Source organism: Myotis brandtii, unplaced genomic scaffold, assembly GCF_000412655.1.
Source record: "Myotis brandtii unplaced genomic scaffold, ASM41265v1 scaffold579, whole genome shotgun sequence".
Lineage (NCBI taxonomy): Eukaryota > Metazoa > Chordata > Mammalia > Chiroptera > Vespertilionidae > Myotis > Myotis brandtii.
The window spans coordinates 1,000,266-1,012,269 of NW_005370171.1; the positions used below are offsets into that span (position 1 = coordinate 1,000,266).

General features: G+C 59.6%; 1 protein-coding gene across 2 annotated transcripts; it reads left to right on the forward strand.

Moving 5' to 3' along the window:
• The first annotated feature begins 424 nt into the window (after positions 1-424).
• On the forward strand, positions 425-10,616 carry WIPI2 (WD repeat domain, phosphoinositide interacting 2). Of its 2 annotated transcripts, none has more exons than XM_014550005.1 (10): positions 425-640; positions 2,414-2,510; positions 2,913-3,010; positions 3,252-3,344; positions 5,935-6,005; positions 6,835-6,942; positions 7,775-7,939; positions 8,603-8,710; positions 9,474-9,604; positions 10,303-10,616. In XM_014550005.1, exons 1-10 carry the CDS (start codon positions 440-442, stop codon positions 10,413-10,415), a joined length of 1,185 nt encoding a protein of 394 aa, XP_014405491.1. In that variant the 5' UTR covers positions 425-439; the 3' UTR covers positions 10,416-10,616. The 2 variants fall into 2 exon arrangements, with proteins under 2 accessions (XP_014405491.1, XP_014405492.1); XM_014550006.1 differs by lacking the exon at positions 425-640 and adding an exon at positions 1,836-2,233.
• The last annotated feature ends 1,388 nt before the right edge of the window (positions 10,617-12,004 follow it).

Below are 12,004 nucleotides of genomic sequence, written 5' to 3' on the forward strand. Positions count from 1 at the left end.
CATCTGTCGGTGCTGTTACAGAGGCTGGGGGACAGTTGTGAGCAGGAGGTGCAACCTCTGTCCGTGTGGGGCGTACAGTCCAGACCGTGTGCAGGGAGCAGCCGGTGGGCAGATGCACGTGATGACAGTGACCGCCAGGGAGGAAGGGACCAGGGTGATGTGGAGAGGAGCTGGGAAGCCTCCCTTTGACGGGGGAGGCTCCTGCAGGGCAGCGTCTGAGCAGAGGGGGGCCCTTCATGCAGGGCCTTCCTGGCAGGGGGACCCTGAGAGTGGTGTGTACGTGGCTCCTAAGCGGTGAATTTGACTCCGGTGCTGCTCTGGGATTGTCCCCACAGCCCGGCCCTGTCACCAGGCGCCCACCGTGTAGCCCCCAAGTGCTCTGCTGACATAATGTGCACTTGGACACGTGTTCGTGTGTGCGAGCAGCCTGCGCCTGCTGATGTGGGTACGTGTATGTTTCCTGCTTACAGCTGACACTGAAGACGTGTGCATCGTGGAAAGATTGTTCTCGAGCAGCTTGGTGGCCATCGTCAGCCTCAAAGCTCCTCGGAAGCTGAAAGTTTGCCACTTTAAGAAGGGAACGGAGATCTGCAACTACAGCTACTCCAACACCATCCTGGCTGTGAAGCTGAACAGGCAGGTGAGCACCAGCCTCTGGGCGTCAGACCTCGCTCTGCCCGTGTCTCAGTGTGCACTGTGGCTGAGGCCGCCACTGCCCCCAGAGGCCTCCGGCGCCTCCAGGACAAACGCGGTCCTGAGCCCGCGTTTCCGGTCCGAGCCCGCTCACCTTCCCACCACCCACCTCCACACGCGCGCTCTGTGTGCTCGGGTCCCTCCCCGATGAGCGCCCTTGCTCTCTGCCGCCGGTCCACTCATCCTGCCGGGCACCGTGTCTGTGCAGAGGCCCCCACGCCGCGCCCTCTCCTTGAGCCTCGATGAGGTTCTGTGGGAGCTCAGCGCTGTCCCTGTCGGTCAGCCTGGGTGCGCTGGCTTTCTCCCACCTCGTGCGGGCGCCAGGGGCTGTGGGCCGTGTTCAGTGAGGACTGACCGGATGTCCGTGCAGCCATCCTTGGAGTTGAGTCATAGTTTATTTCGCTTCTTTTACTTTCACACGTGTTACTTCAAAAAACCTGTTAGCATCTTCTTTCTCCTTTTTTAAACTGTTAATTTAACCTTTGATTTAAGATGATGAACGCTTCTGCCTTGGCCAGCTGTTCAGTGGTTAGAGCGTTGGCCCATGCACCAGAGGGAGGTGGGTGTGATTCCAGGTCAAGGGCACATACCTGGGTTGCAGCCAACCCACTGAGATGTCTCTCTCACATCGATGTTTCTCTTTCTCTCTCCCCCTCACTCCCTCCTTCCCACTCTCTGAAAAAGCAATGGGAAAAACATCCTCAGGTAAAGATTAACCCCCAAAAGTGATATAATTTATTGCTTTTTATATCTTCCCCAAAACAAGAGAGTCTGGCCCAGCCTGTGGGCCTGGTGGCTGGCACTTGAGTCCCTTTCCCAGGCTCCCGTGGCCTGTGCTCACAAATGCAGCACCGGCTCCCGTTCACAGCGGAGTGCCCTGGGCTGAGGGGGCGTAGCTGAGCCACGCTGCTGGCGGCTACTGCCACGTGACCACTGACCTGGCTGAAACTGGGGATTGGTCTATTGACTGAAAAAGTTGGTTAAAATAGGAGAGGATAAGCCATAACATATTGAACCTTTTTATTTTTTATTTAATTTTATTGTTTAAAGTATTACAAATAGTAGTACATATGTCTCCTTTTTTTCCCCATTGACCTTCCCCCGGCCTCCCCTCCCCCTTTTTAAAGCTTAAAACACACGTGCTGTTTCATGGCAGCAGATGCTAAGTGTGTGCGGGCCAAGTTGTCTTCCCTCGATGCACCCTCCAGGAACTTCCGTCTTGAAGCGCAGCAAGAACATGGACACCTGCAGAACAGCCTGGGTGCAGGGGGAGTTTTATACTTTCAGGAAATCCCTCGGCTTCCACCTTCATCTTGCCGCGCCTTGTTCAACAGCAGGTGCCCATCCAAGGCACTCGATGTGGTTTTCACGAGGGGCAGAGGGGTGAGGGGTGAGAGACAAACACAACAAACCATAATACAAATCACTTTCCTTACCGTATCGCCCAGTTTCTGTGACATGGAGTCAATGCATAGTGAGGCGTCCTAGTGCAGCGGCAACAGAGACGAGGCAGGCACAGGGGCTCTGCACGCCCTAACCGGTGCTGAGGGCAGTGCTGGGCAGAGCCGCGGGTAATGCAGCGCCCTCTGGAGTGTGCAGGCCGAGGGGTGCTATGGGAGGAACGCCAAGCGTCTTGATCCAAGAGCCCACTGAGCGGCTGGGCGCATGCGTGCAGCGTGGCGGCTCTCTCCACGCTTGCCTCCCTCTGTCTCTCCCCTAGAGGCTCATCGTGTGCCTGGAGGAGTCTCTGTACATCCACAACATTCGGGACATGAAGGTGCTGCACACCATCCGGGAGACGCCCCCGAACCCGGCGGGTGAGCGCCCCGAGGAGGGCGGGGCTGCTGGGGGTGTCCTGTTAAAGACGGGGCCGGGGGTGGGGGGGAGCTCTCTCCTCTGCAGAGCCCACAGCTGGAGGCAGATTGAAGTGGATCGACCTTAAGCCAGGCTTCCTTCCTCCTGGCACTGGTCTTGTGACCACATCGGTCAATGGTTTGGTCAGCTTCCAATTTAGAGGTCACTAATCACTTCCCACCAGAGGCCTTCAATCTGCTGACAGCCCTGCTGTCACGGGTGGGGGCAGGAGGGGGCCCTAACCCAGCAGTGCGCTGTGGCTGCTCAGAGCCCTCCCTCCCCGCCCTGGGTTAAGTGAATGCGCTGTATATCTCACGACCACAAAGGAGCCCTCAGGCCTGACTGCCTGCTCCCTGTGTCCTCAGGCCTGTGCGCGCTGTCCATCAACAATGACAACTGCTACCTGGCCTACCCCGGCAGCGCCACCATCGGAGAGGTGCAGGTCTTCGACACCATTAACCTGGTGAGGTTCCCTGAGGCTCTTGGAAATGCTCGTCCCTGAATGAGTGCTGTGGGCCCTGGCGTCCTGGCTTCCTTGGCTCGGCGATGCAGTGCCCGCCGCTGGCCCCCAGCAGAGCTGTGCTCGTCCCCGTCAGTGCCCCGGGGCGCGCTGGAGGAGCCTGAGTCACCCCGGGCACTTCCTGGGCCCCCACCCCCGGAAACCAGGTGGCTTAGTAGTCACGTTTGGTTCTCCCTCCCACCAGCGAGCTGCCAACATGATTCCCGCTCACGACAGTCCTTTGGCCGCGCTGGCCTTCGACGCCAGTGGAACCAAGCTCGCCACTGCTTCCGAGAAGGTAAGGCTGCCGGGCCCGTGGGAAACCAGTCCTGGCACCCAGCCCAGTGACCACACGAGCCCTCAGGAGCACTGGCGACACCCACCGGGCAGGGCCCACTGCGGGCTCTGGGTGTGCTGCTGGGAGCGGCTCTCACACAGGGGAGCTGGGCACCTTTGGGACGGGAGACCGAGTGCCCTGCATGGCACACACTCACCACTGCACCCCGACAGGGCCCAGGACACAGGCTGTGGTGCTGAGGACTTGGGGGGGCGAGAGTGAAAGTGGAGACAGTCTGAGGGGGTCTGAGCGCATTCTGTGTTCCTTTCACTCTTTTTCGCTAACAAAGTGGTGGTCACAGTGTGTGTCTCATTCAGCCTCCTTTTCCCTCTCTGCGTCCTACTGCGCTTCTCTGAGTTACAGCGCCTTTAAGAGCTGCACCATGTTCACTTACTTAAAGCTTAGTCTGTAGATAGGAGTGTATTTACTCCTGCCTGGAAGTCGTCTGTGTGCAGCTCTGATGAGTAAGAGAGTCGGTGAGGAGAACTTCCGGGTTAAAGGACCCGGCCCTTCTGCACTCGGAGAAGAGGCCTCGCAGGCCCGACCGTGTGGCCCTTCTCAGCCTCCGTGACACGGGAGGGTCCCGTCCTCTCCTCACGGAAGGGCTCCGTCTGTGGTTTCCTTTGCTGTTCTCTTCCTCTTCTCCCCTCTCTTCTCAGGGTCTCGTTTGTGCTCCTGGCTGCTCCCTCCTCGGAGCACTGGGACCTGCCCCTCAGCCGCCTGTGCCTGGGTTCAGCCTGGGTGTCCCCTCCCCTCGAAGTCACTGGCTCCCCTGAACCAGCCAACGAGTGCCCCCCAGGCAGCCGCTCCCGCTCCCCCGGGCTCTGCATTCTTGACTCTCGGGCCCCGTTTCTACAGCGACGATGCCGATGCCGCTGTTCCTGGGTCACTGTCCTGAGTCTCCAAGACCCTCCATGTCGTTACCTCGTTTGACCCTCACCCAGGGGCACGTTTCCCTTCGGGTGGAGCTCAGAGAGGGCAGGCGCTTTCCCAGGGCTGGCCGCTGGCGGAAGCCAGGATTTGACTCCACGCCCGCCTGCGCTCTGGACGCTGCAGGACTCACCGTGTCACCGGTCCCTTTCTTCTTCCTCGGGAGCGGCATGGCCATGAGGCCCGTTACCCTTGACTGACCCAGCTCTCTGTTATGGTTCTGACGAGGCCTTCGGGAGCCAGTAAAAACAGAACAATTTCTTCTGGGCTAGAAAGAGAGGCTCTTGACTTGCTTTTACACAGAACCTTCTGGGTTGAGGGATCAGACCACCAACGCCTTCTCGGCCCTGCTGGGTCCTGGGTGCTGGGGCCGCCCTGGGTGCGGGCTTACTCCTGCCTCGGAAGTGCCGTCCAGCTGTGACCAGCAGCTTGTCGTTGGTCAGGGTTGCACACGGGTGTGGCATGAAATAGAAACACACGTCTGTAAGGAACCCTGGACGCTTAGGGTGCAGAGACACAGCCTCTGCGCGGTGTTTGCATGCGTGCCGACGCCCCTGCTCCCCCAGATCTGCAGCCTCGGTGGGGTCCTCCCACCCCAGAGACTCACCGTCTTACAGGGCGTCACTCCCTGCACCTGCTCCCTGATGGCTGGGCAGCGCCGGGCCTGTCGTCTGGCTCCTGCGGCGCAGGCTCGCTGAGTTCCTCACCACCTGGTGGTGACCGCACCCCTCAGGGTCACTTCCGAGGCAGGTCTCTCGGTCCCCGGTGCTCAGTCCTGTCTGCCCGCAGAGCGTGTGACTGCTTCAGGACGGGGAGGGGTCGCAGGGAACGGACACCCTCTCAGTGTCTCATGTCCCGGAGGAGGGGCTGTGGCTCACCGCCAGGCTGTTTCCTGTCATCGGCAGGGGTTTCCTTGATGCAGGTCTGGCCGATGTGCAGGTGACGGCCTGACCAAGCGTGTCAGGCTCGCGGCCATCACCCTTGATGCAGGTCTGGCCGATGTGCAGGTGACGGATCCCTTTAGGCCGTCATTTCCCTTGGTCAGTAGCTCCAAGTGGCTAGAAGGGCCGCAGTGGGGTCTGACGGCCTGACCAAGCGTGTCAGGCTCGCGGCCATCACGTTAGGAGGTGCTTCCCAATGCGGGGTACACGCCTCAAGCGTTTAGTTTTAATGGTTTAAGCTTCCAGTGATGTAGGAAAAAGTAGAACTGGTATATTCCATGTTTGACTTCAAGACTATTAGTGATCAGAGTAAGTGCTGAGTGAAGTGGTGAACGGGGCTGGGCGATCTGGTGAGCTTGTGGCAGGAAAAGCAGGAGGTGGTTGTGCAGAGGGCAGCTGTGGGGGGGCTGGCCAGGAGGGGCTCGGGCACCTGTGGCGGGGGGCTGGCCAGGAGGGGCTCGGGCACCTGTGGCGGGGGGCTGGCCAGGAGGGGTGGTTGTGCAGAGGGCAGCTGTGGGGGGGCTGGCCAGGAGGGGCTCGGGCAGCTGTGGGGGGCTGGCCAGGAGGGGGTCCACAGTGCGCTGTCATGGAGAACTGTTCTGTGTTTGATTTATAGTCTGACAAAGAAATGAAGAAAGTCCGTCTTTTCTCGGCTAAAAGCCTTTTTCTCTCTTTCGCAGGGGACCGTGATTAGGGTGTTTTCCATTCCAGAGGGACAGAAACTCTTTGAGTTCCGGAGAGGAGTTAAGAGGTAAAGTATATAAGCCTCCAACATTGACTCTTAGTTCTCTTTGGGTTCAGTTTTGTGTTCTCTGTGACCAAGTGGAAACGTGGCCACTGGGCACAAGGTGAACGACAGGCGTGTTCAGCCCGACTGGACGGTCTGGGGGTAAAGGGACGTGATTTAAGGCCAGCTGGACGCAGAGCGGGGGCCAGATAGGGGAGCGGAGGGACTGGCAGAGCCGGGCGGTGTGTGCACTCCACCTGCTCTGCGGGCGGCTGCGGACTCTGACCTGGTTCACAGGCTCCGTCCTTACTCTCTGCCCTGAGAACTGGAGCCGGCCCTTCTCCTCCCCCCCTGCCAGCCAGTGGCTGCGGCTCTGCCTTTAAAACAAGCAACCACGACTCCCAGAGCGGAGCTCCCTCCTGCTGGCGTCCACTACAGAGCTTGCAGGGCCGAGCCTAGCACGCCTCCCTGCCTCGGAGGAGGGGCTGTCCCGGTCACCCCTGGGTCCTCTGCCTCAGGACTCGATGTACTGTAGGGAGTTAGTGTGTTGAATGTTGAAAGTTTTACTCTATTAAACATCACCAGAGGGGCCAGTTTACCCTCTGCATGTTAAGAATTGCTGTAATTTAAATGAAAGAAAATTGGCTGTTTAAGAACATAGGACAGAATTGCTGTCACGTTCCCAACATCTTTCTCTCAAAATGTTTGAGAAGGTGACTGGAGGAAGGAGAGCGCTCCAGCAGCCACGCAGCTGTCAGGGAACTGTCCTCCCCTGCGGCGATGGTTACAGGCCCCTCGGGAGGTTGCTGGTGGCCGGTGGCCCGGGTGACAGCTAACCCTACCCCGCCCGCAGGTGTGTGAGCATCTGCTCGCTGGCCTTCAGCATGGACGGCATGTTCCTCTCCGCCTCCAGCAACACAGAGACAGTGCACATCTTCAAACTCGAGACTGTGAAGGAAAAGTGAGTTGCAAACATTCGATTGTTTGAAAACCAACAGAGCACTTTGTCCAGCTCACACTGACGGGTGAGCCCGGGAGCCCAGACTCGTGCTGCCTCCTGCCTCCTGCCGGGGCGGGCCCTGCTCGGGCTCTGGATCAGTGTCCCCGCGTCCGCACACGGCAGGGAGGGATCTGTCCCCGTGAGGGGGTCTAGTGCGGGAGGTGCTGTGCGGGAGGCTGGCGGCAGGGCGCGGGGGCCGCCGTGGTCAGTGCAGACGTCCGCCTCGGCACGCCTCTGGGCGCACTGCCCAGTGCCGGGAGCGCCGTCGCCAGGCTGCCCGCAGGGGGTGCGTTTCTAAAGCAGGTGACGTGAGTCGTGTGTCACTGCAATGGGCATGTGCGGCGAACAGAGCGCTGCTGCTTGTTCCTAACATGTGAGCCTCCCCCGGGCCAGGCTTGCTCAGGGTGCGCTCCTCCCCAGGGAGCACTTCAGTAACTCACGGATGTGCTCCTCCCCAGGGAGCACTTGAATAACCTGCAGGTGCGCACAAGGTGAGCAGCGGCAAAACGGGCTGTGGGGAAGGAGCCACTTGAAAGTGGTGCTCAGAGGTTTCCGAGACTTTCTGTTAGACCCGGGGGTGCTGTGCGTGGGGCCTGCATGTCTCCTGTTTGCTGCAAATCGTTTCCGTAATCTACGCAGCCACGTGGGAGGGCAGGCTGTTCAGAGGCTGTGGTTTCTGCCCCTTTTCCTTGAAGGAGGGGGATTTCTCTTGAGGTTTCGGGGCTGGTCCTTGTCTCTGTGGGTGGGACGTGGTCATCTCCGGGAGAGTCACGTTTCTGCTGACGCCCTCCAGGCCGCAGGAGGAGCCCTCCACCTGGACCGGCTACTTCGGGAAGATGCTCCTGAACTCCACCAGCTACCTGCCCTCCCAGGTCACAGAGATGTTCAACCAGGGCAGGGCCTTCGCCACGGTCCGCCTGCCCTTCTGCGGCCACAAGAACATCTGCTCCCTGACCACGTGAGTACAGGCGAGCCTCCCTCCCCTTTGCCTGCGGCGCCTGGGTGGTCCCCTTACGATCCTTCCAGCCTGAGAACAATCGCAGACTTCGGCCTGTCATGGAGCCGAGGTTTGCGTGCTGCGGGGACCCGCAGGGCACCGTGATTGTCAGAGGCGAGGGCTCCTGCAGCTCCTCCCTGCAGAGGCGCCCTCTGTGTCTGGGCACTTGTGGCGATAAGTCAGGGCTGGGAGCGCCAGCATCGAGCCCTCTGGGAACCTCGCTGGTGTGGCTGGGAGCGCTCCGCCATGGCCTCGCTGTGACTGTGGATGTTATAGACGTTATGTTCATCCTTCCTACCCGCCTGGCCTAGTTGAAGAAGTCTCATGAAACGGCCTGCCCTTCGTAGTCGGGGAGCCGGGAGACCGATGCCGCCACCTGCTCTCCCTGGGGCGCCGGCGCTCTTTCCCGGTCAGGACGCCCTCGGCTTCGATGCTGGGGCCGCAAGTAGCACAGCGGGTGCAGTCTTGGTCCTGCACACACGTAGTGTGTCACTCACTCAGCGACATTTGTGCTCACTTTTGGGGGGCAGAGGGCTCCCCTGGCCTTGCCAACGGCGAGACTGCTAGTTTAGTAACTGCACGAAGGTTGTGGTCCTAGGATGTGGCTGCTTTTCCTTCCCACAGAATTCAGAAGATCCCCCGACTGCTGGTGGGAGCGTCCGACGGCTACTTGTACATGTACAACCTGGACCCCCAGGAGGGCGGCGAGTGCACCCTCATGAAGCAGCACAAGTAAGTCGGCCTCTCCCGCCAGCCCCGTGCCCCCCGCCCCCCCCCAGCTCTCTCTCGGCCAGGCTGCCGTGGGCCCTGCGAGTGTGCGTTTCCTGGAGAGACTGGCCCAGGCCGTTCAGGCCGTTCAGGAGCTCCACCTTCCCAGACAGTCCCTGCTGTGGGTGCAGATGTCCGCTCTCCCATCCCGTCTGCCAGGGACTGCAGCTCTTGGCGGGAAGTGGTCAGCGCTGTGCCTGCCCTTCCTGGGGGCGGGGCTTCCCGCCTCCCCTCGGGACTGGCTACAGATAGACGGAGAATTTCACATTCACAAGAAAGGGATGTCACAGCTTGTCCCGTCCGCACAGTCAGGGCGCAGTTGGAGGGCCTGCTGTCTCACCGTGAGATGGGTTTTCTCTTGGAAAAGAGGAGTTAGTGTTGGTTCGTGGGGAAGCAGTGCATTGTGGTCTTTTGCTTTTGCTGCTGTTTGTCACCTAGAAGCACGGCAGTGCTGATGATGGGGTGCAAGGGGGAATATTGTTCATAGCGACTCCTGTTTATGGTCACCAGCCTGCACATAACATAGCTGGTCCCCTAGGCATAAGTCTTTTTGCCAGACTTTCCATGTAAAGTCCGAGTGAACACCCGTCCCTGCAGTGTTCGAGCGCACGTGCGTGTCCTGGCGAGTGGCCTTCGCCTCTGTCGCTGCAGGTCTGGCCCGCCAGCCCCAGGCCCTGCCATTGTGCCCGAGGCCCTCACTGTGTGTGTTCTTCTCCACTTCCACCAGGTTGGATGGCAGCATGGAGACAACCAATGAGATCTTAGACTCTGCCTCTCACGACTGCCCCTTGGTAACCCAGCCCTACAGCACAGCTGTGGCCAAAGGCACTCACGCACCTGCATCTCCCACGAGACTGGGTAAGGCTGAGTGACAGACCTGGAAGGTAGTGAGGCCGGGCCGCCCGGTGCCCGCACTCTGCTTCCTCCTCGGGGCCACCCCTTGTGTAGGGCAGGGGAGTGACGTCCTCAGGCCGGGCAGCTGGTGTCACCTGGCTGTCCAGGCCCCGGAGGCGGAATCGATTTTCTTCTTCTGAAGAAAATAATCCTGCCTCAGGCCACTTGGGGTGGACGTGACTTGTGCCCCAGCTCGCTGCCTCTCCAGCGTCTGTGCTGGGCCTTGCCCTGCGCCTGTCGACCTTCCTCAAGCTGAGGGCCCTCCTGGCCCCGGGCCCCGGGCGGAGGCGCGCTGGGCAGGAGCTGTCGGTCAGCGTGCCGGCAGACAGGTGGCAGCCTGGCCGTGGCTGTGCAGCTGCGAGTTACCTTCCCCCAGAACAGCAGCCTGCCCTCGTTGTGCTCGCGCTCCTCTTTGCAGGGGCGCTGAGTGTCTGGCGCTGGTGTTGCGCACCCACGTTAGTTCGAGGCGCACTCCGTGCTCCCGCTCCCGAGGAGAGCACAGCCTGTCCCCTGGGAAGCCCGTGCTCTGCAGAAATAAATGACGCGTCCCGGGCTGCCTCTGGCTGCAGAGAGCTCTTTAGTCACAAGAGGGAGTGAAAGGCAGTCTGTGCGGGTCGCCCTGAGGGCCCTGTCCAGCTCTGGTGACCGCGCTCTCTTTGCAGCCTACACGGACGAGCTGGGCGCCGTGGGCGGCGCGTGCCTGGAGGAGGAAGCCAGCGCCCTGCGGCTGGAGGAAGACAGTGAGCACCCTCCCATGATTCTGCGGACGGACTGAACTTGAGCTGTGAACTCTGACCCCACAGCAGAGAACACTGGCTGACAGAGGACTTTGTGTTATGCTGCTACGAACTTTGACCTGAGTTGGGGGAGAGGATGGCAGAGACTTAAAAAGAGAAAAAGGTTGTAGTTGTAGTCTCTTTCCCTACTGAGAAATACATGGTTTTCACTTCAGTGGCTTTTAATCTGCTATGAATTTTAGCTTTTTGTTTGTTTTCTCTTTTTGCCAAAATTAACTGGTGAAGCCCTTGAAGCCTTGCTTTGTTTGCATGCATTCATGTGCCAAGCCAGCACAGGGCAGCCAGGAGCCACTGGCTACCAGCGGCCGTGTGGTTTCTCAGCTGTGCGCACGGGGCGCGCAGTGCGGAGCAGGCCTGCTAGTCCAGCTGGTTCTGCTCGACCAGGTCCGGGCCCCAGGCGGGGTGGCAGGGGTCCTCCCAGAGCCCCTCCTGGACCATGTCCTCCTCTTTATTTTGTTAATTAAATTTTTTCCAAATTGGACTCTCCTGGGATTTCTTCCATGGCGGGTTCTGTTTCCCATCTTGTTTCCCCCGTGGTGTTGGCAGAGGTCCTTTCTGTGCTCACACCCTTTCCTCCCCCAGGGAGGGGACTTGAAGGCCGGCCTCGAGCACCGGGCCCAGGGGCGCGTCTCCCTGTCACTAAGCAGTCCGTCCGGTCTGCGCGGCAACCTCCTGCTGACGCCTGTGTGTGTGGTTCTCTCTCATTGTCAGGAAAGCTGGTAGCGATTCCTGCGTCCACGTGTAGCACAGGCTTAGTGTCACAGTCCCCAGTTGTCCCCTCCGTCCCTCCGGGGCCCCTCGCCTGTGTCGGGAGTGGAGACGGAGGAGCACCAAGGAGTTGGCTGTGAGCACCTCCTGCGTGGGCATGTGTGCCTTTTATTTCAAGCTTACGGAGTTGTGCAGACTGAGAGGTGGGCAGAGGTGCAGGCTCCGCCGAGCTCCCCTTCTGTTTTACAGAATTGAACCCCAGGGACTTCGGACTCTGTTCCTGACCAAGACGCGCCGGGCGAGGTTCTAGGGCAGTGATGGCGAACCTTTTGAGCTCGGCATTTTGAAAAACCCTAACTTAACTCTGGTGCCGTGTCACATATAGAAATTTTTTGATATTTGCAACCATAGTAAAACAAAGACTTCTATTTTTGATATTTATTTTATATATTTAAATGCCATTTAACAAAGAAATATCAACCAAAAAAATGAGTTCGCGTGTCACCTCTGACACGCATGTCATAGGTTCGCCATCACTGTTCTAGGGAATTGAGTGGCGTTGGTGGCGTGGAATCGCCCTGGGTTCTTGGGACGTGGCAGCTGAAGGCACAGGTGGAAGAGCAGACGTCCCGGCTGCGCCTCGCTTTCCCTGCGCCAGGTTCTGGCCCGAGGGGTCAGCGTGCGTTTCAGGTCGTGTTCGTATCTTGGTCGTAAGAGGGAAGAGGGGACTTGGTTGAACCGGCTGCTGGCTTAGTGCCCGGCTTCACCTCCAGGTCGGTCCGCGGGCCGCGTGCGCAGGGGCGGCCCTAAGGTCGAGGCCTGGAATTGAGAGGAGCCTCCAGTGAGCTGAGGCCTCTGG

Coding starts and splice junctions, on each gene's coding strand:
- WIPI2 (XM_014550005.1), top strand. CDS start 440: ATGTGGGTACGTGTATGTTTCCTGCTTACAGCTGACACTGAAGACGTG. Junction 641..2,413: donor CTGTGAAGCTGAACAGGCAG/GTGAGCACCAGC, acceptor TCTCTCCCCTAG/AGGCTCATCGTGTGCCTGGA. Junction 8,711..9,473: donor ACCCTCATGAAGCAGCACAA/GTAAGTCGGCCT, acceptor CACTTCCACCAG/GTTGGATGGCAGCATGGAGA.